General features: G+C 37.3%; 1 protein-coding gene across 1 annotated transcript in view; it reads right to left on the bottom strand.

Moving 5' to 3' along the window:
- The window catches only part of IQUB (IQ motif and ubiquitin domain containing), an 82,543-nt gene extending 57,181 nt beyond the window's left edge, over positions 1 to 25,362 (bottom strand). Inside the window, exons 1-7 of the mRNA XM_005679403.3 lie at positions 25,240 to 25,362; positions 24,053 to 24,156; positions 19,614 to 20,017; positions 17,208 to 17,342; positions 12,719 to 12,880; positions 12,460 to 12,632; positions 12,102 to 12,257 (exon numbers count right to left, since the gene is read on the bottom strand). Of these exons, the coding sequence (XP_005679460.2) occupies positions 12,102 to 12,257; positions 12,460 to 12,632; positions 12,719 to 12,880; positions 17,208 to 17,342; positions 19,614 to 20,013 (1,026 nt within the window). The 5' untranslated portion in view covers positions 20,014 to 20,017; positions 24,053 to 24,156; positions 25,240 to 25,362. The remainder of the gene's footprint in view (positions 1 to 12,101; positions 12,258 to 12,459; positions 12,633 to 12,718; positions 12,881 to 17,207; positions 17,343 to 19,613; positions 20,018 to 24,052; positions 24,157 to 25,239) is intronic.

Genomic DNA, 26,603 nt, shown 5'->3' with positions numbered 1-26,603 from the left:
ACCCATTACTGGTCACTCCATTGCACTCCAGAGAGAAGAAAGCCAGCTCCACCCACCAGAACTCCAACACAAGCCTCCCTAACCAGGAAACTTTGACAAGCCACTGATAGAACCCCACCCACAGTGAGGAAGCTCCATAATAAAGAGAACCCCACAAATTACCAGAATATAAAAAGGCCACCCCAAATGCAGCAATATAACCAAGATGAAGAGACAGAGGAATACTCAGCAGGTAAAGGAACAGGAGAGTTGCCCACCAAACCAAACAAAAGAGGAAGAAGTAGGGAATCTACCTGAGAAGGAATTCCGAATATTGATAGTGAAAATGATCCAAAATCTTGAAATCAAAATGGAATCACAGATAAATAGCCTAGAGACAAGGATTGAGAAGATGCAAGAAAGGTTTAACAAGGACCTAGAAGAAATAAAAAAGAGTCATAATATAATGAATAACGCAATAAATGAGATCAGAAACACTCTGGAGGCAACAAATAGTAGAATAATGGAGGCAGAAGATAGGATTAGTGAAATAGAAGATAGAATGGTAGAAATAAATGAATCAGAGAGGAAACAAGAAAAACGAATTAAAAGAAACGAGGACAATCTCAGAGACCTCCAGGACAATATGAAATGCTCCAACATTCGAATTATAGGAGTCCCAGAAGAAGAAGACAGAAAGAAAGATCATGAGAAAATCCTTGAGGAGATAATAGTCGAAAACTTCCCTAAAATGGGGAAGGAAATAATCACCCAAGTCCAAGAAACCCAGAGAGTTCCAAATAGGATAAACCCAAGGCGAAACACCCCAAGACACATATTAATCAAATTAAAGATCAAACACAAAGAACAAATATTAAAAGCAGCAAGGGAAAAACAACAAATAACACACAAGGGGATTCCCATAAGGATAACAGCTGATCTTTCAATAGAAACTCTTCAGGCCAGGAGGGAATGGCAAGACATACTTAAAGTGATGAAAGACAATAACCTACAGCCCAGATTACTGTACCCAGCAAGGATCTCATTCAAATACGAAGGAGAAATCAAAAGCTTTACAGACAAGCAAAAGCTGAGAGAATTCAGCACCACCAAACCAGCTCTCCAACAAATGCTAAAGGATATTCTCTAGACAGGAAACACGAAAAGGGTGTATAAACCTGAACCCAAAACAATAAAGTAAATGGTAACGGGATCATACTTATCAATAATTACCTTAAATGTAAATGGGTTGAACGCCCCAACCAAAAGGCAAAGACTGGCCGAATGGATACAAAAACAAGACCCCTCTATATGCTGCTTACAAGAGACCCACCTCAAAACAAGGGACACATTCAGACTGAAAGGGATGGGCTGGAAAAAGATATACCACGCAAATAGAGACCAAAAGAAAGCAGGAGTGGCAATACTCATATCTGATAAAATAGACTTTAAAACAAAGGCTGTAAAAAGAGACAAAGAAGGCCACTACATAATGATCAAAGGAACAATCCAAGAAGAAGATATAACAATTATAAATATATATGCACCCAATATAGGAGCACCGCAATATGTAAGACAAATGCTAACAATATGAAAGGGGAAATCAACAATAACACAATAATAGTGGAAGACTTTAATACCCCACTCATACCTATGGACAGCTCAACTAAACAGAAAATTAACAAAGAAACGCAAACTTTAAATGATACATTAGATCAGTTAGACCTAATTGATATCTATAGGACATTTCACCCCAAAACAATCAATTTCACCTTTTTTTCAAGGGCTCATGGAATCTTCTCCAGGATAGATCACATCCTGGGCCACAAATCTAAACTTGATAAATTAAAAAGATCAAAATCATTCCAAGCATCTTTTCTGACCATAATGCATTAAGATTAGATCTCAATTACAGGAGAAAAACTATTAAAAATTCCAACATATGGAGGTTGAACAACACACTTCTGAATAACCAACAAATCACAGAAGAAATCAAAAAAGAAATCGAAATATGCATAGAAACTAATGAAAATGAAAACACAACAACCCAAAACCTGTGGGACACTATAAAAGCAGTGCTAAGAGGAAAGTTCATAGCAATACAGGCATACCTCAGGAAACAAGAAAAAAGTCAAATAAATAACCTAACTCTACAACTAAAGCAACTAGAAAAGGAAGAATTGGAGAACCCCAGAGTTAGTAGAAGGAAAGAAATCTTAAAAATTAGGGCAGAAATAAATGCGAAAGAAACAAAAGAGACCATAGAAAAAAATCAACAAAGCCAAAAGCTGGTTCTTTGAAAGGATAAATAAAATTGACAAACCATTAGCCAGACTCATCAAGAAGCAAAGAGAGAAAAATCAAATCAATAAAATTAGAAATGAAAATGGAGAGATCACAACAGACAACACAGAAATACAAAGGATCATAAGAGACTACTATCAGCAGTTGTATGCTAATAAAATGGACAACGTGGAAGAAATGGACAAATTCTTAGAAAAGTACAATTTTCCAAAACTGAACCAGGAAGAAATAGAAAATCTTAACAGACCCATCACAAGCACAGAAATTGAAATTGTAATCAGAAATCTTCCAGCAAACAAAAGCCCAGGTCCAGACGGCTTCACAGCTGAATTCTACCAAAAATTTCGAGAAGAGCTAACACCTATCCTCCTCAAACTCTTCCAGAAAATTGCAGAGGAAGGTAAACTTCCAAACTCATTCTATGAGGCCACCATCACCCTAATACCAAAACCTGACAAAGATGTCACCAAAAGAGAAAACTACAGGCCAATATCACTGATGAACACAGATGCAAAACTCCTCAACAAAATTCTAGCAATCAGAATCCAACAACACATTAAAAAGATCATACACCATGACCAAGTGGGCTTTATCCCAGGGATGCAAGGATTCTTCAATATCTGCAAATCAATCAATGTAATTCACCACATTAACAAATTGAAAAATAAAAACCATATGATTATCTCAATAGATGCAGAGAAGGCCTTTGACAAAATTCAACATCCATTTATGATAAAAACTCTCCAGAAAGCAGGAATAGAAGGAACATACCTCAACATAATAAAAGCTATATATGACAAACCCACAGCAAACATTATCCTCAATGGTGAAAAATTGAAAGCATTTCCCCTAAAGTCAGGAACAAGACAAGGGTGCCCACTTTCACCGCTACTATTCAACATAGTTCTGGAAGTTTTGGCCACAGCAATCAGAGCAGAAAAAGAAATAAAAGGAATCCAAATTGGAAAAGAAGAAGTAAAACTTTCACTGTTTGCAGATGACATGATCCTCTACATAGAAAACCCTAAAGACTCCACCAGAAAATTACTAGAGCTAATCAATGAATACAGTAAAGTTGCAGGATATAAAATCAACACACAGAAATCCCTGGCATTCCTATACACTAATAATGAGAAAGTAGAAAAAGAAATTAAGGAAACAATTCCATTCACCATTGCAACGAAAAGAATAAAATACTTAGGAATATATCTACCTAAAGAAACTAAAGACCTATATATAGAAAACTATAAAACACTGATGAAAGAAATCAAAGAGGACACTAATAGATGGAGGAATATACCATGTTCATGGATCGGAAGAATCAATATAGTGAAAATGAGTAAACTACCCAAAGCAATTTACAAATTCAATGCAATCCCTATCAAGCTACCAGCCATATTTTTCACAGAACTAGAACAAATAATTTCAAGATTTGTATGGAAATACAAAAAACCTCGAATTGCCAAAGCAATCTTAAGAAATAAGAATGGAACTGGAGGAATCAACTTGCCTGACTTCAGGCTCTACTACAAAGCCACGGTCATCAAAACAGTATGGTACTGGCACAAAGACAGACATATAGATCAATGGACAAAATAGAAAGCCCAGAGATAAATCCACACACATATGGACACCTTATCTTTGACAAAGGAGGCAAGAATATACAATGGAGTAAAGACAATCTCTTTAACAAGTGGTGCTGGGAAAACTGGTTAACCACTTGTAAAAGAATGAAACTAGATCACTTTCTAACACTGCACACAAAAATAAACTCAAAATGGATTAAAGATCTAAATGTAAGACCAGAAACTATAAATCTCCTAGAGGAGAACATAGGCAAAACACTCTCAGACATAAATCACAGCAGGATCCTCTATGATCCACCTCCCAGAATTCTGGAAATAAAAGCAAAAATAAACAAATGGGACCTAATTAAAATTAAAAGCTTCTGCACAACAAAGGAAACTCTAAGCAAGGTGAAAAGACAGCCTTCGGAATGGGAGAAAATAATAGCAAATGAAGCAACTGACAAACAACTAATCTGAAAAATACACAAGCAACTTATGCAGCTCAATTCCAGGAAAATAAATGACCCAATCAAAAAATGGGCCAAAGAACTAAATAGACATTTCTCCAAAGAAGACATACGGATGGCTAACAAACACATGAAAAGATGCTCAACATCACTCATTATTAGAGAAATGCAAATCAAAACCACAATGAGGTACCACTTCACACCAGTCAGAATGGCTGTGATCCAAAAATCTGCAAGCAATAAATGCTGGAGAGGGTGTGGAGAAAAGGGAACCCTCCTACACTGTTGGTGGGAATGCAAACTAGTACAGCCACTATGGAAAACAGTGTGGAGATTCCTTTAAAAATTGCAAATAGAACTACCGTATGACCCAGCAATCCCACTGCTGGGCATACACACCGAGGAAACCAGAATTGAAAGAGACACATGTACCCCAATGTTCATCGCAGTACTGTTTATAATAGCCAGGACATGGAAACAACCTAGATGTCCATCAGCAGATGAATGGATAAGAAAGCTGTGGTACATATACACAATGGAGTATTACTCAGCCGTTAAAAAGAATTCATTTGAATCAGTTCTGATGAGATGGATGAAACTGGAGCCGATTATACAGAATGAAGTAAGCCAGAAAGAAAAACACCAATACAGTATACTAACACATATATATGGAATTTAGAAAGATGGCAATGACGACCCTGTATGCAAGACAGCAAAAAAGACACAGATATGTATAACGGACTTTTGGACTCAGAGGGAGAGGGAGAGGGTGGGATGATTTGGGAGAATGGCATTGAAACATGTATACTATCATGTAAGAATCGAATCACCAGTCTATGCCTGACGCAGGATACAGCATGCTTGGGGCTGGTGCATGGGGATGACCCAGAGAGATGTTATGGGGAGGGAGGTGGGAGGGGGGTTCATGTTTGGGAACGCATGTAAGAATTAAAGATTTTAAAATTAAAAAAAATAAAATAAAAAATTTTATGAGTAGCCACTAAAAAATAGAAACAAAGTACCTACTTCTAAACTATGAAAACAAAAAAATGAAAAGTTTAGTCAAATCAAAAAAGTAAACTAAGTCACTAAGTCAAATCAAAAAAGGTAATAAACAAACAAGAATAAATAAATAAAAAGCAAAATGATATGAATGGAAAGAATGACTAGAAAAATATCAGTAGTCAAACACACTATAATCTTATTCACAACAAGAAAGATTTAAACTAAATACTAAGCATTGAGCTTAGTATTAGAAGTTCAAGAATAAAATAAACATAACAAAATATAGAAAGGAATCAATCAAGATGGAAGAATTTATTAAACTGAAATTTACTTCTTATTTTAACCAATCCCTCTGTCTACAGCTCACATTTCACTTCTGTCTTCCACAGAACCTCCAATTCACTTTCAAGATTCTATGGGGCAAACTAATTTGGTTTTTGATGCCATCCCCCTTGGCAGGCATTTAGATTTTCACTTTCTCTGCTCAAGTAAGTCAAGTTAACACTTCTCCATCTGCTTTATAGAACTTTAAAAAATCGACTGACATTTACTGTTCTCTCTTATCATATATTCTTTGTTCCTGTATGTTTATAGTTTTCTTATTCCTTTAATATCACTTTATTGGAGTCTGAAAAGTGTTGTAGTGAAAACCTGTAGAGAAAACCTAACAGCTTTTCTCTCCTATTTCCATATAAACTTCAATCTTACTCAGGAGCAACAACATAGATCTTAAAAAATGTAATTATCACATACTCCCAACATGGACAATCACATGACCCAGTTCAGGCCAATGAGCTGTAACCTGAATCACTGGCTTTCAGGGGAAATTGCTGAATGGCCTCCATGAGACATGCTCCATGACTTTTTCCTTCTTCTTGCAGATGCAGACATTATGCTGAAGGTTGCTAAACCATTTTATCATCACAATAGTACCAAGCTCACAATAATAAGGGATGTGTGTGTGTGTGTGTGTGTGTGTGCGTGCGCGCGCGCACCTGTGCGCATGCATTCCATTGTGTCTGACTCTGTGACCCCATGGACTGGGGCCACCAAGCTCCTCTGTCCATGGAATATTCCAGGCAAGAATACTTGAACGGGTTGCCATTTCCTACTCCAGAGGACCTTCCCAACCCAGGGATCAAACCCATGTCTCTTGCATCTCCTACACTGGCAGGTAGATTTTTTACCACTGTGCTGCCTGGGAAGCAATGATAAGATTAATGGATTGGAACATAATAAGAGTTCAGGTTCCTAATGACATCACAGAGCCACCAGCCACAAAAATTAATAATTAGTTTGGACTGAGAAAATAAGAATCTATCGAGCTCAAATACCAGGCATGAATAAAGTCAGCTACAAAGTTAATAGGAAATAATATTTCTCCCAAGGACACTCTGCAGCTATAAAATGTCATAACAAACCCCTTCTTTGAGTCATGATTTTCTTACTCTGAGAAACTCTGTTTCCTAAAATCATAATCTATCACAAACTTTGCCGTCTGAAATTAGATCACTAAGGATGAAACATCCCACTCTTGCCTGGAGGATCTACATTATTTTGACAGAGAGAAGCAGCCTTGATTCACAACCAACGTGCTGAACTTCAGAGAAGAAACGACATTCCATATCTCCCTCCTAACTTTGTTATGAAAGGAACAGGACTCTGGTCCATGTCTCAGTCCAGACCCGACGTTGATCCATCTACACACAACCTGTCTTATACCAAAACAGTATATCAAAATATTGTATCACTTAAATTTCACCAAAACATCACTCCTCCCCAAAACTCTGTAACAGCTCCATCTTCTCCTTTTGTGAAAATTAGTTTCGACTGAGAAAATAAAAATTATTTAGGTTGAAATAACTTCAGGCGTTGATAAAGTCAGCTATAAAGTTAGTCCTGTGGTCCCCCTGGAGAGCAGTCTCCCTCAGTACCATGAGTCAACAGACACAGTAAAGGCTCATCTCTCAAGGTTATGGGCTTAATTGGGCTAGAATAGCAGTTTAGATCCAGGTTTCTTGTCACACAAAAAACAAAATCACTGCTTTCAGTTCTTTTTACTGAAGCAAAATGATGCTAGGAGGTAACACAGATAAATGTATCTGCTTCATATGTCATGTTTAACTGAAATTCCAAATGTTTAATAGGGTAAAGATGTCAATTTTTAAAAATACAGATACACAAATTTGTGTGTATACAAATACACACAAACTTTAAAACAAAGTTATATTTATGACTATTGGGTGATACAGCCTTCTATAACAATATATAAAATGCAAAAACCATAAAAGGGAATATTATTAATAATAAATTTTACAATAAAGACATCATAAAGTAAGTATGATTGATAGGTTGAGAGAAAATATAAAAATATATGTAATATCTATAAGGAGACAAAAAATTTTAAATGTTATGTGCTACTATGAAGGGTACTCCAGTACCCTTGCCTGGAAAATCCCAGGGATGGAGGAGTGTGGTAGACTACAGTCCATGGGGTCGCAAAGAGTCAGACACAACTAAGCAACTTCACTTCACTTCACTATGAAGTCAGCATGGAATGGGCTCTTATAAATGGTTTCTGGGCATATAATTTGGTATAATATTTCTGAAAAACACTGGAAATATCTTAAGACTTTAAGAAAAGTCATTTTTCTCCTAGTAATTCAACTTCTAACATCTCTAAGTATTTTTTAAATGCACACTACAATTTATAGAGCATTAAAACATGTCTACATGTCCTACAAAAGTAATTAAATTACACTGTTTATACTGTGGCATAATATAATGCCATTAAATCATTTATAATAAAAGGTAGAGAAATGTTTATGATATAATGCTATGTGTACAAGAAACTTCTTTAAAATTCCGTGCATAATTATCTCCCAATGGAAAGTAAGAAAAAGAAAAATCTGAGTGAGAAATTTTCTACTTTTTTTTTTTTTTAATGTCATTTGCAGGGCTTCCCAGGTGGCGCAAGTGGTAAAGAACCCACCTGCCACCGCAGGAGACATGAGATGCAGGTTTGAACCCTGGGTCAGGAATATTCTTGCCTGGAGAATCCCATGGATAAAGAAGCCTGTCAGGCTACAGTTCATAGGGCTGCAAAGAGTCGGACACAACTTAGCATTCCAAATGCAATGCTATTTGGAAAAACAGAAGGGAAGCACCGTACTGACTATGTTCAGGGTTAGAGTTAGAGTTAAACAAAAATTAAATAAATTTTTGTTTAAAATATATTGTCAGGGAGTATCAATAAAGACACAGAAATTAAAAAAAAAACCAGTAGAAATTTGGGGGTTGACAGTAAAAAACTGAAATGAAAATACAAAAAAACAGGCTCAACAGCAGATTTTAACTGGCAAAAGAATGAACTTGAAGATAAATCATTAGAAACTATCCACTCTGAGGAAAAGGAGAAAAAGATAAAGTAAAAGAGACTCCGAGACCTTTAGGATACCATCAACTAAACCAGTGTACTTAAATATAGAGAAAAGTCTTCAAACTGAAAGAAAATGATATGAAATGTTAATTTTAACTCAAGTGAGATGTAGGTGATTGCTATTTGCTTTTCTTATTTTTAATGAGCATGTTTAAACAAATATATACATTTAAACGTAAAAAACAAAAGTCAACTGCATAGAAGCAATAATTATAAAAGGAATTATAAGACTTAGAACATACAAAGAATATACATGTTCGTATGATGATAGCAGAGCTAGCACAAAGAAGGGATAAACAGAGTTCTATTGAAGCAAAGTTTCAATTTTTATTGAATTTCAGTTAGTATTAATATGAAGTATGTTGCTATAAAATGAGATATATATTCAAAGGCCTAAATTATACTTGGAGCAACCGCTTAGCAAATATTTTTTTTTAATTCTTAAACAATAAAGCAGTAATAAAAAAACTTCATTAAAATTGGGCCAAGTATCTGAATATACATTTCTCCTAAAAGTATATATGCAAGTTGTTTATAAATACATGAAAAATATTCTGTATCATTAGCCACAGGGTATGCAAATCAAAACCACAATGAGATACCACTTCACACTCACTAGGATGGGAATAATCCAAAAGTGCTGATAAGGATATGGAGAAATTAGAATCCTTACACACTGATGGTGTGATATAAATATGGTAAAACTGCCTTGGAAAACAGCCTGGCGGTTCCTCAAAAAGTTACAGGGAATTACCATTTGATCTAGCAGATACATTCCTAGGCATATACTCAAGAGAATGAAAATACATACCTGTATAAAAATTTTTATGTGAATGATTATAGCAGTTTTATTCCTAATAGCCAACAGGTGGGAAAAAAATCAAATGTCCATCAACTGAAAAACGGATAAACAAAATGCGGTGTATATATATTGACCTACCTACAGTAGGTATATACAATTGGGTATATACAATGTGCGTGTGTTAGTCACTAGTCATGTCTGAATCTTTGCGACCCCATGGACTGTAGCTCACAAGGCTCCTCTATCCATGTCAAGAATACGGGAGTGGATTGCCATTTCCTTCTCCAGGGGATCTTCCTGACCCAGGATCGAACCCAGGTCTCCTGTATTGCAGGCAGATCCTTTACCATCTGAGCTCCTCATGTTGCAACACAGAGACTATACATTGTATGATTACACGCATATGAAATATCCAGAATGGCCAAATCAACAGAGGCAGAGAGTATATGAGTGGTTGTCTAAAGCAGAAAGGACTGGGGAAACAGGGTCTGGCTACTGTTAGATGTGGTCTTTCTTTCTGGGATGATGATGTTGTTTAGTCAGTAAGTTGTGTCTGACTCTTTTGCAATCCCATGGACTATAGCCCACCAGTCTCCTCTGTGGGATTCTCCAGGCAAGAATACTGGAGTGGGTTGCCATTTCCTTCTCCTGGGGATGTTCCCAACCCATGGATCAAAGTCGCGTCTCCTGCATTGGCAGGTGGATTCTTTACCAATGACTCACCAGGGAAGCTCTCTAGAATGATGAGAATATTCTAAAATTGATGTGGTAATGGTTGCATAACTCTAGTTACATAGTAAAAAAATTTTTTTAATTACTGAATTGTACACTTTAAAAAAAAGTACACACTGTATGGAAAATAAAAGTTTTAATTAAAAAAAAAGAATTAAGATGGTACTAGAAAACACTTATTTAACATAAAAGGAGGCACTAAATGAACAGGGGAACCAGAGAGCCACACAGCATATAGAAAACAAATAGCAAAATGGCTGATATACTCGTCTTATCAATAGTCACATTATAAATATAAATTTATTAAACATTCCAATCAAAAGTCAGAGATTATCAGATTGGATAAAGAGACATGATCCAATTATATGCTCTCCAAAAGAAATATACTCTAGATTCAAAGACTCAAATAGACTGAAAGCAAAAGGATAAAAAAAAAAAAAAAACAGATCATGTAAAGAATAATATAAAAGTGATGGAGTGACTTTCTTAATATCAGATAAAATAATTTTAATATCCAATTGATCTATTAGTTTATGAAGTTCCATATAGGTGATTCAAATGTCAGAGGGTTCAGGCCAAAGGACGGAAGATTGAAGCCAAGGGATAGAGAGGACAAAGCTAATAAAAAGGAAAGGGATTTATTAAAGGAAAGGGAAGGATTAGGAACATTTAGGATTCTGGTTCCTTATCCCGGGGTGTGACTGGATACAGTGACTGCTTTTTAGTAGCATTAAAACTTGACTCACACTGGGCTTTCCAGGTGGTGCTAGTGGTAAGAAAAAAAGAAAAACTCTCCAACACAGGTGGTTGTAAGAGTCGTAAATTCAATCCCTGGGTTGGGAAGACAGGAGGAGCCAGTATTCTGGATCAACCCGCTCCAGGATTCTTGCCTGGAGAATCCCAAGGACAGAGAAGCCTGGCAGGCTATAGTCCATAGGGTCCTAAAGAGTTGGACACGACTGAAGCAACTTAGCGTGTGTGTACGTGTGTGTACACACACACGCACACGCACACACTGACAACTTTCTCTTCTTGATCTCATTCTAATTAAGTGCCCTTCAGCTTTTTTTCCAACGAGGCCTTGACTTTTGGGCTTCTCTGTTCATCAATGAATTGTTCAGTTTTAGAAAGAGCCCAGCTAAATCGGGCTTCCCAGGTGGCGCTAGTGGTAAAGAACTCGCCTGCCAATGCAGGACACATAACATATGTGAGTTCAATCCCTAGGTCAGGAAGATTCCCCTGGAGGAGGGCATGGCAACCCACTCCAGAATTCTTGCCTGAAGAATCCCTTGGACAGAAGAGCCTGGCAAGCTACAGTCCACAGGGTCTCAAAAGAGTCAGACACAATGAAGCGACTTAGTATGCACACACGTACCAACTAAATCAGCTTAACCAGAAATCCCACCTTTGACATCTGATCACCCTTCGTTGACTAATCACTCTGGCCTATTAGACTGGTTTAACCAGGATTCCCCCATACCCCAGATGTTTTCTCTTTGTAATTTTCCATTCATTGACCCCCTGCTACACTGTTCCTTGATTATATTTTCCCCCTTTTCCTTATTGCATTCAAAGTTGAGCCTAATCTCTCTTCCCTATTTCAAAACTCCATTGTAATATTCCCTTTTGAATTATCTGCTTACCATCGTTAACAAGTGTTAAGAATAATTTTTTCTTGAACAACAACAACACCCATGTGAGTTCCATAAGCAAGTGTGCTTAGGGAAATACACACAGAGATACACAAAAAACAATTGGCTTATAAATTTACTTTTTGATATTTCCCTTTTAATAAGTTATCTTACCGCCTGTAATCTCTTAGCATGGTATTCTGCTGCTGAAAAATATTTTCCTGGTTTTACCAGTTTGTCAGTAATATTTGATACATACACACCAATTTTAGTCATCTGTGTGGACGTTGTATTTGTAGTTTGCTGGAGCTTTCCTTTCTGAAAAACTGTCTAAAACAAAAACAAAAAAATTAAGTACACACTACACATAAATTGAGTAAAGAGCATATTTTGTATATATTTAATGTAGTATTTTTCATTATTTTAATCACCATATAATTCCTTAGAAGATTTTAATTTTAGAGAGCTACACAATATAACCTGTGCTGATTCTGCAGCTTCAAAAATCTATATGAAAAAATAAAAATATTACCTGCGTATCCCTACAAAAAGCATTCAGTTTTTCAGGAATCTTTTTAGGTACAGTTTGTGTTCCAGCATTGTGATATTCTATTCCTGTTATTTTATGTCTGAATCCACCAAGAAATGGTTTGTGAAAATCAGATTTTATCATCTCAACAGCTACTTCCTGGTACTGATCAATGCCTGAGGAGATAAAACCAAGTTTAAATGAAAGTTCAACTACAAACAGACTCTAGAATTATTTATCTAAAAGATATCAAATAACAAACCAGTTTGTACTCTGACTGTTATGATCTGAGAGGCTTCAGCTGGTCTAGCTATTCTTCTGACTGGGTATAGATCTGGATGTGAAGAAAACATTTCCACTTGCACAACATCCTGGGGCTTAATTCCGTGTTGTAGTAGTGTCTCATGATTTTTAAGAACTGTTCCTAAAAATGAGATAAAATTATAAGAAATATTATGATAAAGAAACGATTATATGTACTCATTTTAAGGAATGTTAAACATCAAAGGTGCCTATATGAATGTATATTGTTTAATTACCAAATAAAAATATTGATGATGTCCATATCTTGCTGTATTGTTAGCATGGAAAACTCCGCAATGGAAAAAATTAAGGTGGTATTCCTGACCAAGAATTCAGCATTAAAAGGAAAGTAAAAATACAACTCTCAACTCATCAGAAATACAAATATACAATAACCATGCAACTATAAGCATTTAAAAATTAAAAACACATTCTATGATATGAGAAAAATCATATTCTAAGCAATGATTCTCTAAAAAGAATCACAATGTGTTATACATTAAGCATAGATCATATCCTTATCTGGGAAAGCCTGATTAGTTTAACATACCTTCTCTTGAATGCAGAAAAGTATATACTCAGAGTCTAAAGAATCCCTTCCTTTCTGTTTCTATTATCAGAAATTCATATAAATTAATTCATGCCAAGGTGGAGCTAAGCCTGTTTCTTGCTGAAAAAAAGGGGTACATGATCACTTTATTTTTATGTTTATTGCTTGAACTTACACCTTCAATCCACTGGTTTAGTTCATAAATTCACTGTAAATTTATTTCTATATTTTAAGGCATACAGAAATACATACAATGTTACTGGCTGCTGCTTTGTATACTGACAGAATCTATATCAATCTTTCCCATGTATGTTCATCCTAAATTACAATTAGGAATTTAACATAGCAAAGGTTTGTTTTACTCATTCTTAGAAATATGTCAGATACCACTAGTCTATTTTAGCTATGTTCAAGAAAGCACATTCAAAAATTTTTGAGTTTCAATTTCACCTTAAATTCTTAATTTTAAAAAATTAACATTATAGGGATTTTGTGATAGGTTGAATAATGGCCCTAAAATATATCCATGTACTAATTCCCAGAATCTATGAAGGGTAGATTATCCTGAGATGATGATATGACAAGTAGAGATTTAAATATGCTATGCTGCCGGCTTTGAAAATGAGGAAACTCAAGAATGCAAGAAGTGCAAGTCTAGAAGATGCAAAAGGCAAGGAAACAGACTCTCCCCAGAACCTCCAGAGAGCGAAAAGCACTGCTGACACCTTGACTTTATCCAAGTGAAATTGATTTAGGATATTTGGACCCCAGAACTGTAACCAAAATTAATGTGTTGCTTTAAGCCAATAATTTTGTCAATTGCTACAACAGCCATAGAAAACTAATAGAGAATCCTCTCCAAACTAATACAGAGCTCTCTTCATTCTTCTAATTGTTTCTAGAATAGGCTTAGCCCCACCAAACCTGAACTTCAGTTATAGTACTAGAAGAAAGTACCTATCTTAGAGTATGGTTGGCACAGAATCAAGCTTTTATTATTGCTGCTGACGTAAGTCTGTTATCCAGTGGCGATGTGCAGTGCTGTGCTGAGCTTCATCGCTCAGTCATGTCCTACTCTTTGTGACCCAATGGACTGTAGCCCACCAGACTGCTCTGTCTATGAGGATCCTTCAGGCTAGAATACTAAAGTGGGTTGTCATGACCTCCTCCAAGGGATTTTCCCAACCCAGGGATCGAAGCCTGGTGTTCCGCATTGTAGGCAGATTCTTTACCATCTAAGCCACCAGGAAAGCCCAGTGATGCATGGTACTTACACATAAAGACGAAAGGTCATGAAATGCAAAGAAAGATTCTTAGGTACCACTGGCTAGCTACTCCAGTCTCAAAACACTCTCCTTTTCCAGTTTTGAACTTTACCTTATAGTTAATGCCAAGCAGTTCCAAATTCCCTTTCTGGAATCATGCCTACAGTTAAGTTCAGACTCTTGACATTCATAAGCTGTTGGAATTTGCATAAGTTTCTTAAGCTTTAGCTTCCATCTCCCTTCAAAAAGGTAACAGTAATATCTACCTCAAGGGACTGTTGTGTAGACTGAATGATAGTGTGATAATGTAGACAGAACATTTTGTAAAAGGACTAGCACATGCTGCTGCTGCTGCTAAGTCGCTTCAGTCGTGTACGACTCTGTGCGACCCCACAGATGGCAGCCCACCAGGCTCCGCCATCCCAGGGATTCTCCAGGCAAGAACACTGTAGTGGGTTGCCATTTCCTTCTCCAATGCATGAAAGTGAAAAGTGAAAGTGAAGTCACTCAGTCGTGCTCCACTCTTCGCGACCCCATGAAACACAGCACACCAGGCCTCCCTGTCCATCACCAACTCCCAGAGTCCATCCAAACCTATGTCCATTGATGATGCCATCCAACCATCTCATCCTCTGTCGTTCCCTTCTTCTGCCCTCAATCTTTTCCAGCATCACGGTCTTTTCAAATGAGTCAGTTCTTCGCATCAGGTGGCCAACGTACTGGAGTTTCAGCTTCAGCATCAGTCCTTCCAATGAATATTCAGGACTGATTTCCTTTAGGATGGAATGGTTGCAGTCCAAGGGACTCTCAAGAGTCTTCTCCAACACCACAGTTCAAAAGCATCAATTCTTCAGTGCTCAGCTTTCTTCACAGTCCAACTCTCACATCCATACATGACCACTGGAAAAACCATAGCCTTGACTAGATGGATCTTTGTTGGCAAAGTAATGTCTCTGCTTTTTAATATGCTGTCTAGGTTGGTCATAACTTTCCTTCCAAGGAGTAAGTGTCTTTTAATTTCATGGCTGCAATCACCATCTGCAGTCATTTTGGAGCTCAGAAAAATAAAGTCAGCCACTGTTTCCACTGTTTCCCGATCTATTTCCATGAAGTGATGGGACCGGATGCCATGATCCTAGTTTTCTGAACGTTGAGTTTTAAGCCAACTTTTTCACTCTCCTCTTTCACTTTCATCAAAAGGCTCTTTAGTTCTTCATTTTCTGCCATAAAGGTGGTGTCATCTGCATATCTGAGGTTATTGATATTTCTCCCGGCAATCTTGATTCCAGCTTGTGCTCCCTCCATTCCAGAGTTTCTCATGATGTACTCTGCATATAAGTTAAATAAGCAGGGTGACAATATACAGCCTTGATGTACCCCTTTTTCTATTTGGAACCAGTCTGTTTATCCACGCCCAGTTTTAACTGTTGCTTCCTGACCTGCATACAGGTTTCTCAAGAGGCAGGTCAGGTGGTCTGGTATTCCCACCTCTTTCAGAATTTTCCACAGTTTATTGTGATCCAAAGCTCATTAAATTAGCCATCATCATCATCAACATCATCTTCATCAGTATCATCATTGTTATAAAAACTATTTAAATTTTAGCTTTGTTTCCTCCATCAAACTTTTTTTTTCCCCTCCATCAAACTTTAATAACCAGTTGTTTGAATACACTGACATCTTACTATTGGGGTACATTCATTATAATAGTTTTCTAAAAATAATCTTGAAATTTCTCTGATTTGACAAGGAGGAAGAACCTAATAGGTATGGCTTCTTCCTATTTAGCACTTAGAATTTCCCCCCCAAAAATGTTCTTATTATTGCCCTAGAAACTTTGCGGCATCTTTTTAAGTTAATATGAAAACTTTTAAAAAACAAAATGTCATTATCTGTGTAGGCATAGTCTACAGAAACATTTATTGAGCCTTGCCAATCTGTTTAATTCTATCACAGTCATTATGACTACAACCTGTCATGGTACAAGGCTAATATAAGACGTGGTACTCCATACTGCCCACAAAATATAAATAAATTTGAACAGCATCAGAACCTGAATTGACCTTAATATATAGAAGACTGATAAATCATTTTTAGTCCTCTTCTCTTTCTATACATGCTCATTCATCATTTATTTTTTTAACCTCATTTCCTCCTACTCTCCATAAATAATTTACTTGTAGTACCTCTAAACTTCTTACCATTTCCCCAAAGACCCAGGTTTTCTCACCTCTTTCGGACTTAACACAAGTATTATCACTTTAATTAGATGAAGCTTTCTAGAATCTCCCAGTTTTCTTCCTCCTTGTTCTCACAGTTTTTTTTGAGCACATCTCCATTAAAACATTTACACGATGTGTAGTAACCACTGCATATGCCTTCTTCCTTCCTGGTCTTTGAGCAACTTGAAAATAGGGATTTTATTTCATGTTTCTTTCTATCTTTGGTTCTTAGCAAAGTATTCAGAACTTTGTCCTCAGTAATAATTCGTTGAATGAAAGAATGTATATAGCAGCAATATAATGTTCAAACAGTAAACATCAAGATATTTAGTTTTACAAATCAAAGATCTTGCTTATTTCCATGTTAAGACTAAAGAAGTCTTTATAAGTTTTATTAGCCTCCAAGCTTACCTGCACATCTTATCTGTAGGACAAAAGCTGGGACACCTAACAGGGAAGAAAAATGATCCTTCAGGCAATTTACAACAGTGTCAACTTTAAAGGGAATTACAATTTCCTGGCCCACAGGAAGAAGTATGACTTTTACTGTAGATAAAAAGAGAAAGAAAGAGCCATAGTTAAATGCAAGGGTCAGCATCATATAGTATACATGCAGATAGAGAATTATGGGACAATTTGTGATCAAAGGAATGCAAGTTGCTTCCACATGTCTCCCATCATGCCTCCACGATAAGAGTTAGTTTTCACTTTCTAGGAGGAGAAGTGACAAACATTCATTTGCAACATTTTTGCTTTGCAAATCAATCCATAATCTCAAGAAATACCATCAATGGTCAACGCCTGCTCCCCCAGCTCCAGCTCGAAGTTCAGCTCTCTCTTCCACTGCCCACTATGAGGATCTGTGCATGTTCGAGATTACCTCCTCACCCAGAATACCACGAGAAATAGGAAATGAGACTAAAATGCTTTTAAAGATTCTTTTAAAATCATTTAAATTTTTAAAGATTCCCAATATCTGGTAGATACTATTCAGATATCAACATAGGGAATATCTCAGAAAAATCAAGCGTTTTTGTGTGGTATTACAACGGGAGAACCTGAGACCTGAACTTAGAAATGTACGTGCTTTGATTACATATCGATAACAGGCATCGGGAAATCAATGCGTATTCATGAAGTTAAGAAAAACCAATAGGGAAATTTTCAGAGAAAATTTTCTTTGACCTTGCAATGACAAAAGATCATCTAAGTCCATTCTTCTTTCCATAATTGATCTGTGTCTGTAACTGGCAGAATGTAAAACAGAAAATCACTGTTTATTATAAATATCTGGAATAACTATGCACAAATCTACTTGCCACAAAAAAATAGACATCGTGTAGTTTACTTCTGACTCTAAAATAAAAATCAAGCCACTTACATGTCAAAAATTGAGAAAAACTATTACTATAAAATGATTATCTGTTCACAAATTGTAGGAAGGAAATAAACTTCAAAAATTATTATGAGGTAAACTGTTTACTTTTATATCTACAAACTTTATATGTTAATGGGGAAGATGTCATAAGTAAGATGGAATGAAGAGTTCACATTTCAAACCAAAACAGTTTTGTATATTTCTAGATGTCTGACATGACAGTTTTCATAAAGGTCTATGAGACATTTATCAGTAATCCTAGCATGAAATGTAACAAGGTATTGTTGATGCTAAGGTTCTTTAAGCTTATTTTCACAGCTCTTTCTCAAGAAGAACACTCTTACAGATGTTAAATTATCAGAAAGCTATTTTAATTGTTTCCTGGGTTCAAAGTTCTACAAGTAATATATGTTAAACTTTTCATGGCAGTGATTTCCTAAGCTTTGGGAAGGGAAACAGTGTTCAGGAATCTATGAGTCTCAGAAAGTACAGGACCAAGACCACTTCTTTTAAATCACCACGTGTTTGTTATAAGCTATAATCATAGTTGAAGAAATACCAAAAAATGATGCCCAAATTTACACCAAATAATGAAACTGGGGGATAACAGCTTCAATTAGGTATAAGTGAGCTTGATTACTTTCTCCTCCATCTCCTTTATATTCTTTACTTGAGGGATACACCATGCAAGAGCTAATACTTCCCTGGAAACCACATTTTACCAGCCAGACTAAGCTGCTGTTATTGTTAAATGATGGCCCATGTTCTCCACTCTATGGATGGAAACTTTCTCAAAACTTATGAACAACGAGGAGAAGGAGATGTCAGTTTTACTACCCAAGTAGAATTATCTGTGTAACCACCTTCTTGCTGCTCCCCTTCTGCTTTGCTACCAGCAAAAAAGTAATAACTTGTAAATGCCATGCCATCAACATTATGTCTTTAATATTAATCCATAATGAAAGACAACAATGACTTTTCTGAAGCTGAATATAAAGTTAACACTAAGAAATATTGAAATACATAAGAGCAACAAGATATATGGAATGAGCACTAGAGAAGAAACTAGAAAAATACAGGGTCAAGTTCCCATCCCACCTGTTGCTGGCTGTGTAGCATGAATTCCAAGATGGCACACAAAAGAATTACAATTATACTCAAAAATTTCTCCCTAAACATTTAAAGAATCTATTTTATTTGGGAAACACAGATTAACTACCACTTTAGGATTTACTGATTTTCCTTTATTTAGGGAAAGGAAATACTGCAGCATAGAGGAGAAGCTTCACACAAAATTAAAAGATTCATGTGGCTCAGCCACAGAATAGGATAAGGGAGTGGGAAAGTAATACCAAGTATAAAATAAATCGACAAGCAAAAAACAAAAACAAAAATCAAGCCAAAAAAAAAAAAATTAGTCTGTCTTGCCTAGGTAATACCTGTTGCTAAAGAATCTTTCATTGGTATTCTCAGAGATTCCTTCACAGCCTTTACTTTTTCCATAAATGTCAGGGACGCTTTTGAATATGGTCTGGCTGACTGCACTGCGCTCCCAGATTTCGCTAGAGAGCCTCCACCATCTTCAGCTCGTTCAGCTATCATAACGCTGTCCATGAGTTGCTGGACATCGTTCAGTTCCAGGCTTGAAACGCTCTGGTCACTCAGGTCCTCAATGCGTTTTTCACGGCCTCCACCAGATGGATCTAGTTCAGATTCATAGCCTTCAGTTTGATCTGACTCTGAGGGAACTGGAATATCGATAGACCTCAGAGCATCCTCTGTTTGTTTTGATGAGTCAACAGCATTCTGAGAATCAGCTTCTTCCTCCTGCTCAGACATTGTCCTGAATTGAAAAAATAAATAAGTATATTCACTACACACAAAACTTCTATACCAAATATAAAATTAATTGCTGGTATACAGTAATGCTTACAATATACTATAATGTGGCTCATTATATATTTAATATTCTCTTAGTAATGGCATTAGGTAAAAAAACACATTGGTGAATTTTTAATTAAAACACCACAGAAAGTAAAAATGTATACCAAAGAGAATCTCAAAACAATAAATTTGAGAGAAATCTTCTGTGAAGAAAGTAATTTTAAAACATTCTAAAATATACTGTCATTTCTTATTCAATGACCAACCAATTCTTCTTGTGAAAAATTTTTTCAATAACTTTTTCTAAAATATTTGTTTATTTATCTGGTAGCACTGGGTCTTAGTTGTGGCATGTGGGATCTTTCAGTTGTGGCATGCGAACTCTTAGCTATAGCATGCAGGATCTAGGTCCCTGACCAGGCATCAGACCCAGGCCCTGTGCACTGGGGCATAGAGTCTCCACCACTGGATCACCAGGGAGGTCTCTATAACCATTTTTTTTTTTTAATACAAAACTAACACAGGATTTATGCTTCTGTGTTACAACTGAATAGAAGCATCAAGAAACCTGTTATCTCCATAGCAACTATATGCTGGAAAGTATACACTGGGCTTCCCTGGTAGCTCATATGGTAAAGAATCTGCCTGCAATGCGGGAGACCTGGGTTGGATCCCTGGGTTGGGAAGACCCCTGGAGAAGGGAATGGCAACCCACTCCAGTATTCCTGCCTAGTGAATTCCATGGACAGACCATGGGGTCACAAAGAATTGGACACAACTGAGCGACTAACACACACACACACACCCTCTATACAGCTTTGCTCTCACAAACTCTAGCAGAGGTGTCCAGTGACCTCTGCCCACAAAACACACACACCAACAAACAAATGTGGGTTGATCTTGGAGCTCACTAAGGCCTTAACCACAGCCACCAAGGGCTTTGGCTTGGGAATCAGTGTGACAGTATACAGGAGGTTGGGCCAGGGTAGACCAGAGCCTCCCAGAGCCAGGCTTCAGAGCCAGGAGCTGGATCAGAGCACTGAGGACCCAGGGTGGCCGGGAGCCTGCCTATAGACGCTGCCAGGAAGAGGGGATGGGAAGGTGGACTTGAGGCTGATTGCTGTGGCAGCACCACAGGGAAGATTAAAACTTGAAACGGTAGTGAGATGGGAAAGCTGTGTTTGGAACTTCTACTTTAAACATAGATCCTTATATAGAGAAAAAAAAATTTTAATGAAAAATTAATAAAGCAAAAGACTATTTAGAATAAAAATGTATACTTGTTGAATTTAATGAATACAGCATTAAAGCTGAAGAGAGAAGCAGTAAACTGGAAGATAAATGAAAAGATTTTATGTAGAATGTTGCAAAGAGAGAGGATATGAAAAATATAAGAGATTAAGGGCCATGAAAAAAAGAAAGAAACAAAGTCTAGCATATATTTCCAAGCATTTATCAATATCTTGCTTTGAGCTAAGAATAGCTTTGTACTATTAAAACAAAAAACAAAAAAAAGTGTAAAACAGAGACTGCCTGTGGCCTGTGAAGCCCTTTTCAGAAAAAGTCTGCCAGCCCCTGATCTGGCATATGGCAAATTGGAGTCCTAGAAGAAAACAAAGAAAGAAAATATTTTAAAAGCTAAAGACTGAAAAAATTTTTAAACTAATTAAAAATATGAATCTACAGGTCCAGGAAGCACCATATAAAAATGTACCTAACAAGATAAATAGAAATAATTCATATCTATAAATTCTAGTAATGTTATATAACATTGCTATAATTATGTATATAGTTATATATTATAACTAAATTACAGAATAACAAAGACAAGATCTGAAAAACAAACAGTGATAAAGGACATATCATCTTCTCTTTTGAGTCATATTAATCTGGTGGCATTAATGAAAAGGAAAGAAAAATGAAATCATTACAAATTTCTCATCAGAAAAACAGAAGTCAAGGCAATAATGAGCTAATTAAAAGAAAGCAACTATCAACCCAGAATTGTACACCAAGCAAAACTACCTTTCAAGGAGAAAAACAGAAACATTTACAAGCAAGTTATCACCAAAATATCTGCTGTAAAGGAACTTTTAAAGGATACGCATGAGGAGGAGTAAAATGGCCCAAGTATAAGTCTGAAGTGCAAGAAGGAAAGGCAAACAAATAAACCATAAACCTATGGGTAAACCCAAGTAAATACTGTCAACACAAAATAAAAACAGCAGAAAATTAAAATATGAGACAATAAAAACAGGTACCTGGGAAGGGAAAGATGAGAATAAACTATTATCAATTCCTTATACTATTTACAAAATTGACATATGATAGTCTTAATCCTAGATACTGTTAAATTAAATATGCATAGTTAAATTTCAAGAACCAATAAAAGAACTGAAATAAAGTTTTAAAATTCCAGAAAAGGAGGAAAAAAAATGAAATGAGACAAAGTTGAACAAGTTTTTAAGAAGTTCAAGAAACCTCTTTAGGCTGTCACCCACAAATCTTTGGATTTTTTTTCTCCTATAGAGAAAAATTTAAAAATATACCTAACAAGATAAATAGAAAGCAGCATAAAGAAGGCTTAACTCCTAGTAACACAATTATCTGCCCTTTTTGGAGAATCTGAGGTAATGCTTTCTATCTGGTGGGTCATTCTCCCTATAAAAAATGGCCACAATGGCGTCTTCTAAATGGCAATAGTAACAAATTAAGAACTTAAAAAGACAACTAGAAGAATCCAGTCAAACCATACACTCGGATGTAATTTTTTGCAAAACTCATATTTCATAAAAGATTCATATCCAGAATATATGGGGGCATCTCTCGTGGCTCAGATGGTAAAGAATCCACCTGCAGTTCAGGAGACATGCACTGGCTCAGGAAGATCCCCTGGAGAAGGGAATGGCTACCCACTCTAGCATTCTTGCCTGGGAAATGTCATGGACAGAGGAGATACAGTCCATGGAGTCATAAAGAGTCGGACATGACTAAGCGACCAACCACAAGCATGATCCAGAATAAATAGAGAATTCTCAAAACTCAATAGTAAGGAAAAAGAAAACAGTGAAATAAAATGAGTAAAAGATTTAAGCAGATCCATCACCAAAGAATATACACAAAAACACAAATAAGCAGGGCCAGGACAAGACTGAGACAAATGAGGCCTCTGCTCTGCCCCATATGTGTTTCTGTGCCTGAGAATAAATGCCACCTAAAATTTTCAATCTAATTGCCTCAGTTTCCTGTGTCTAATCCTGACCTCAAGGACAATCACATGAAAAGATGCTCCATATCATTAGTCAGTGAGAAATGAAACTTCAAAGCACAATGAGATTCCAAATTAGTCCAAAAATAATTTCAGCCCAACAATAACCAGTGAGTATAAATATGAGTGGAAAACTCTTGTATCTTGATAGTGAAAATGAAAATGGATACAGCATTTGAGGTAACTGTCAGCTTCTTGTAAAATTAAACACATATTAATCATATGACCCAGCAATTCTGTGTCCTTTACTCAGGTGGAATAAAAAACTACAATCACTCAAAACCTCCACATGCGTGCGTGCTTAGTCATGCCCACCTCTTTGCGACCCCATGGACTGTAGCCTGCCAGGCTCCTCTGTCCATGGGATTCTCCAGGCAAAAGTACTGGAGTGGGTTGCCATGCCCTCCTCCAGAGGATCTTCTCCACCCCGGGATCAGCTGAACTCTGATCTCCAGCAGTTCCTGCATTGAGGCCAATTCTTTACCCCTGAGACACCAAGGAAGCCCCAACACAAAAGTTATTAAAGTTTTTATTTTTAATCACCAGAGACAGGAAACAACACAAACATTCCTTAGCTAAGGAATGAATAAACATACTATAATGCATTCATAAAATGGAATACCACCCATCAATAAAAAGGAATAAACCACTGATACACACAACAACATGGGTGACTCTCCAATGAATTATGCTAAATGAAGAAGCCAGTTCTAACTTACTACTTACTGTATGGTTCCCTTAAGCAGAAAAAACAAAGCTCTTGGTTCGAAACCTCTAGAATTCTCTGGGTAAAGAAAAAAGTGAGCCTGCTACACAGCGGATAAGGATAACTGAAGAAAGAGGCAGACCACTTCAGGCTGTTAAGTGGCAAGGAAACTTACAAAGAGGATTGACTTGGACAGCCTAAAGAAAGTAAATCTCAAAATCCACCACCAAAATTCTAAGAGTTTATGAGACCTTAACTGGATTCAGTCATAGTATAGTTTCATTGGTCTCAATAACACATCTCTCCTTCAGGAACAATGAGGGAAGGTACATTCCAAGGACTGGAGGGGGAGAGCGTCTCCAACTGCCCACTTGGGTAGTGAGTAAAACCGCGGTCATGTCCTTCCAATGACTCCCAACAAAAGCACATGCCACTATATACAACGTTACAGACACAACTACATATTTGCATATGCTCAGAATACTCTGGAAGGTGAACTGGAGGGCAAGGAGTTGGGGAACATGCGTGGAAGGCAGATTTTCACTATTCATTCTCTTTACTGTTTGAACTTTACTGTATTATTATGTATTCAAGCATAAATGTTATCTAATTTCAAAAACTGTTTATAAAGAAAAAATACTCTCACTGCATACAAAAACGTTCCCCTTTCACCTACAATGTATATTTCGTTGATATATCTAAGCTTAAGTAGTAAGACAAAGATCCAGCTTTGCCTTCTACGAAATAGCCTGTTGAATTTTTAAGTTGTTTAAGAAGTGCAGCAAAGACCTTAGGTGGAGAGAAGTGAAAGAGGAGAGTCTGGAAGCGCTCTACTTACTAAAAGCTGTAAATGGCCACAAAGATGGCTAAACAAACGGTTTCTAATAGGAAACCTGCGTTGCACACACGTCTTGCTTCTCTGTCATTAACCACGATAAGCACTTGGGGTTGGAGGGGAGGTAACCTCCTAGATTGATGCTGCTACTTCCATTCCCAAATTATAGATCCGGAGCCAGAAAAGGAACCAAGAGATGGATGCTTTGCACAGTTGTTTAGGCAAAGGTGGAACATTCCGGACTGGCCAGTCCCCAGGGACCGGTCGGCTTCAGCACCCCTCACAGAGCCCTCAGAGTCCGCGCCTTAGCCACCCGCTCAGAGTTGGTCTAGGATCGGGCCAGTAGAGGGCAGCCAGAACCTATCCTCCTACCTGACCAAGAAACGCAGTTAGTCCAGTGGAAGCGGTTTCCCGGCTCCTAAAAACCGGAGTCCACACTTGCCGAATTTTGTTACCGGCCGTTTCCTAGCAACGGCCCTGGTACCACCCCCTCCCACTAGGACACAGTTCGCGCGAGAAGAGGCGGTGCCCGCGCTGGAAGGGTGGGGGGATTGGGGGAAGACAGAGAGGAGGGGCGGAGCCAGGGAGAGAAGGGGCGGAGAGAGGGAATGAGGCCGGGGGAGGGGCGGAGAGAGGGAATGAGGCCGGGGGAGGGGCGGGGCGAGGGAGCGAAGGGGTTTGTTACCTACTCATTCAGTTCAGTTCAGTCGCTCAGTCTTGTCCGACTCTTTCCGACCCCATGAGTGGCAGCACGCCAGGCCTCCCTGTCCATCACCAACTCCCGGAGTTCACTCAGACTCACGTCCATTGAGTCGGTGATGCCATCCAGCCATCTCATCCTCTTTTGTCCCCTTCTCCTCCTACACCCAATCCCTCCCAGCATCAGAGTCTTTTCCAATGAGTCGACTCTTCGCATGAGGTGGCCACAGTACTGGAGTTTCAGCTTTAGCATCATTCCTTCCAAAGAACACCCAGGACTGATCTCCTTTAGAATGGACTGGTTGGATCTCCTTGCAGTCCAAGGGACTCTCAAGAGTCTTCTCCAACACCACGGTTCAAAAGCATCAATTCTTCGGCGCTCAGCTTTCTTCACAGTCCAACTCACACGTCCATACATGACCATAGCCTTGACTAGGCGGACCTTTCTTGGCAAACTAATCTACTCATTACCTAGATACTAAAGTGGTTCTGACAGTAACCACTCTCTAAGATGTCTTTTCATACTTGTGAAATGGAACGGTTCTCCAAAACAAATACTGACATCAATCTGCCCTTTATGAAAAATCAAAGTTAGAGGAAATGTAACTATGAAATGAGAGTGAAGACCTAGGCAGGTACAACAGCAGGTGCCTACTTGCTTTTGTTAAACTAAGAACTTGGCTCTTGCTTCCCTGGCAGCCAAAGACAAAAGGGAGATAGGGGCTATTAAATAATTCCTCTTTTAAGTCTGAAGAAGCAAAGCTATTGTTAATCATTGGATTATAAAAGAATTATTCTCTATCAATATAAATTCCTTCAATTGAATTTATAGGTTTTTAAAGAAGCACATATCATTGAGGGAAAATATCAATTTTATTTCTAATGTAAATTTAGCAAAAAATACCTCATGTGCTTCATAATAGCTAGCATTTATTGTGTTATTTGTTGCTAGGAACTTTACCTATACTTCTAATTTAATTTTTACAAAGATTTTACTAAGGAAGAACTGATCAGCTTCCTTTTTCTAAGAAGGAAGC

This window comes from Capra hircus, chromosome 4 (assembly GCF_001704415.2).
Source record: "Capra hircus breed San Clemente chromosome 4, ASM170441v1, whole genome shotgun sequence".
NCBI lineage: Eukaryota > Metazoa > Chordata > Mammalia > Artiodactyla > Bovidae > Capra > Capra hircus.
The sequence above is the reverse complement of the archived record's forward strand: the minus strand, read 5'-3'. Positions and strand labels throughout refer to the sequence as shown.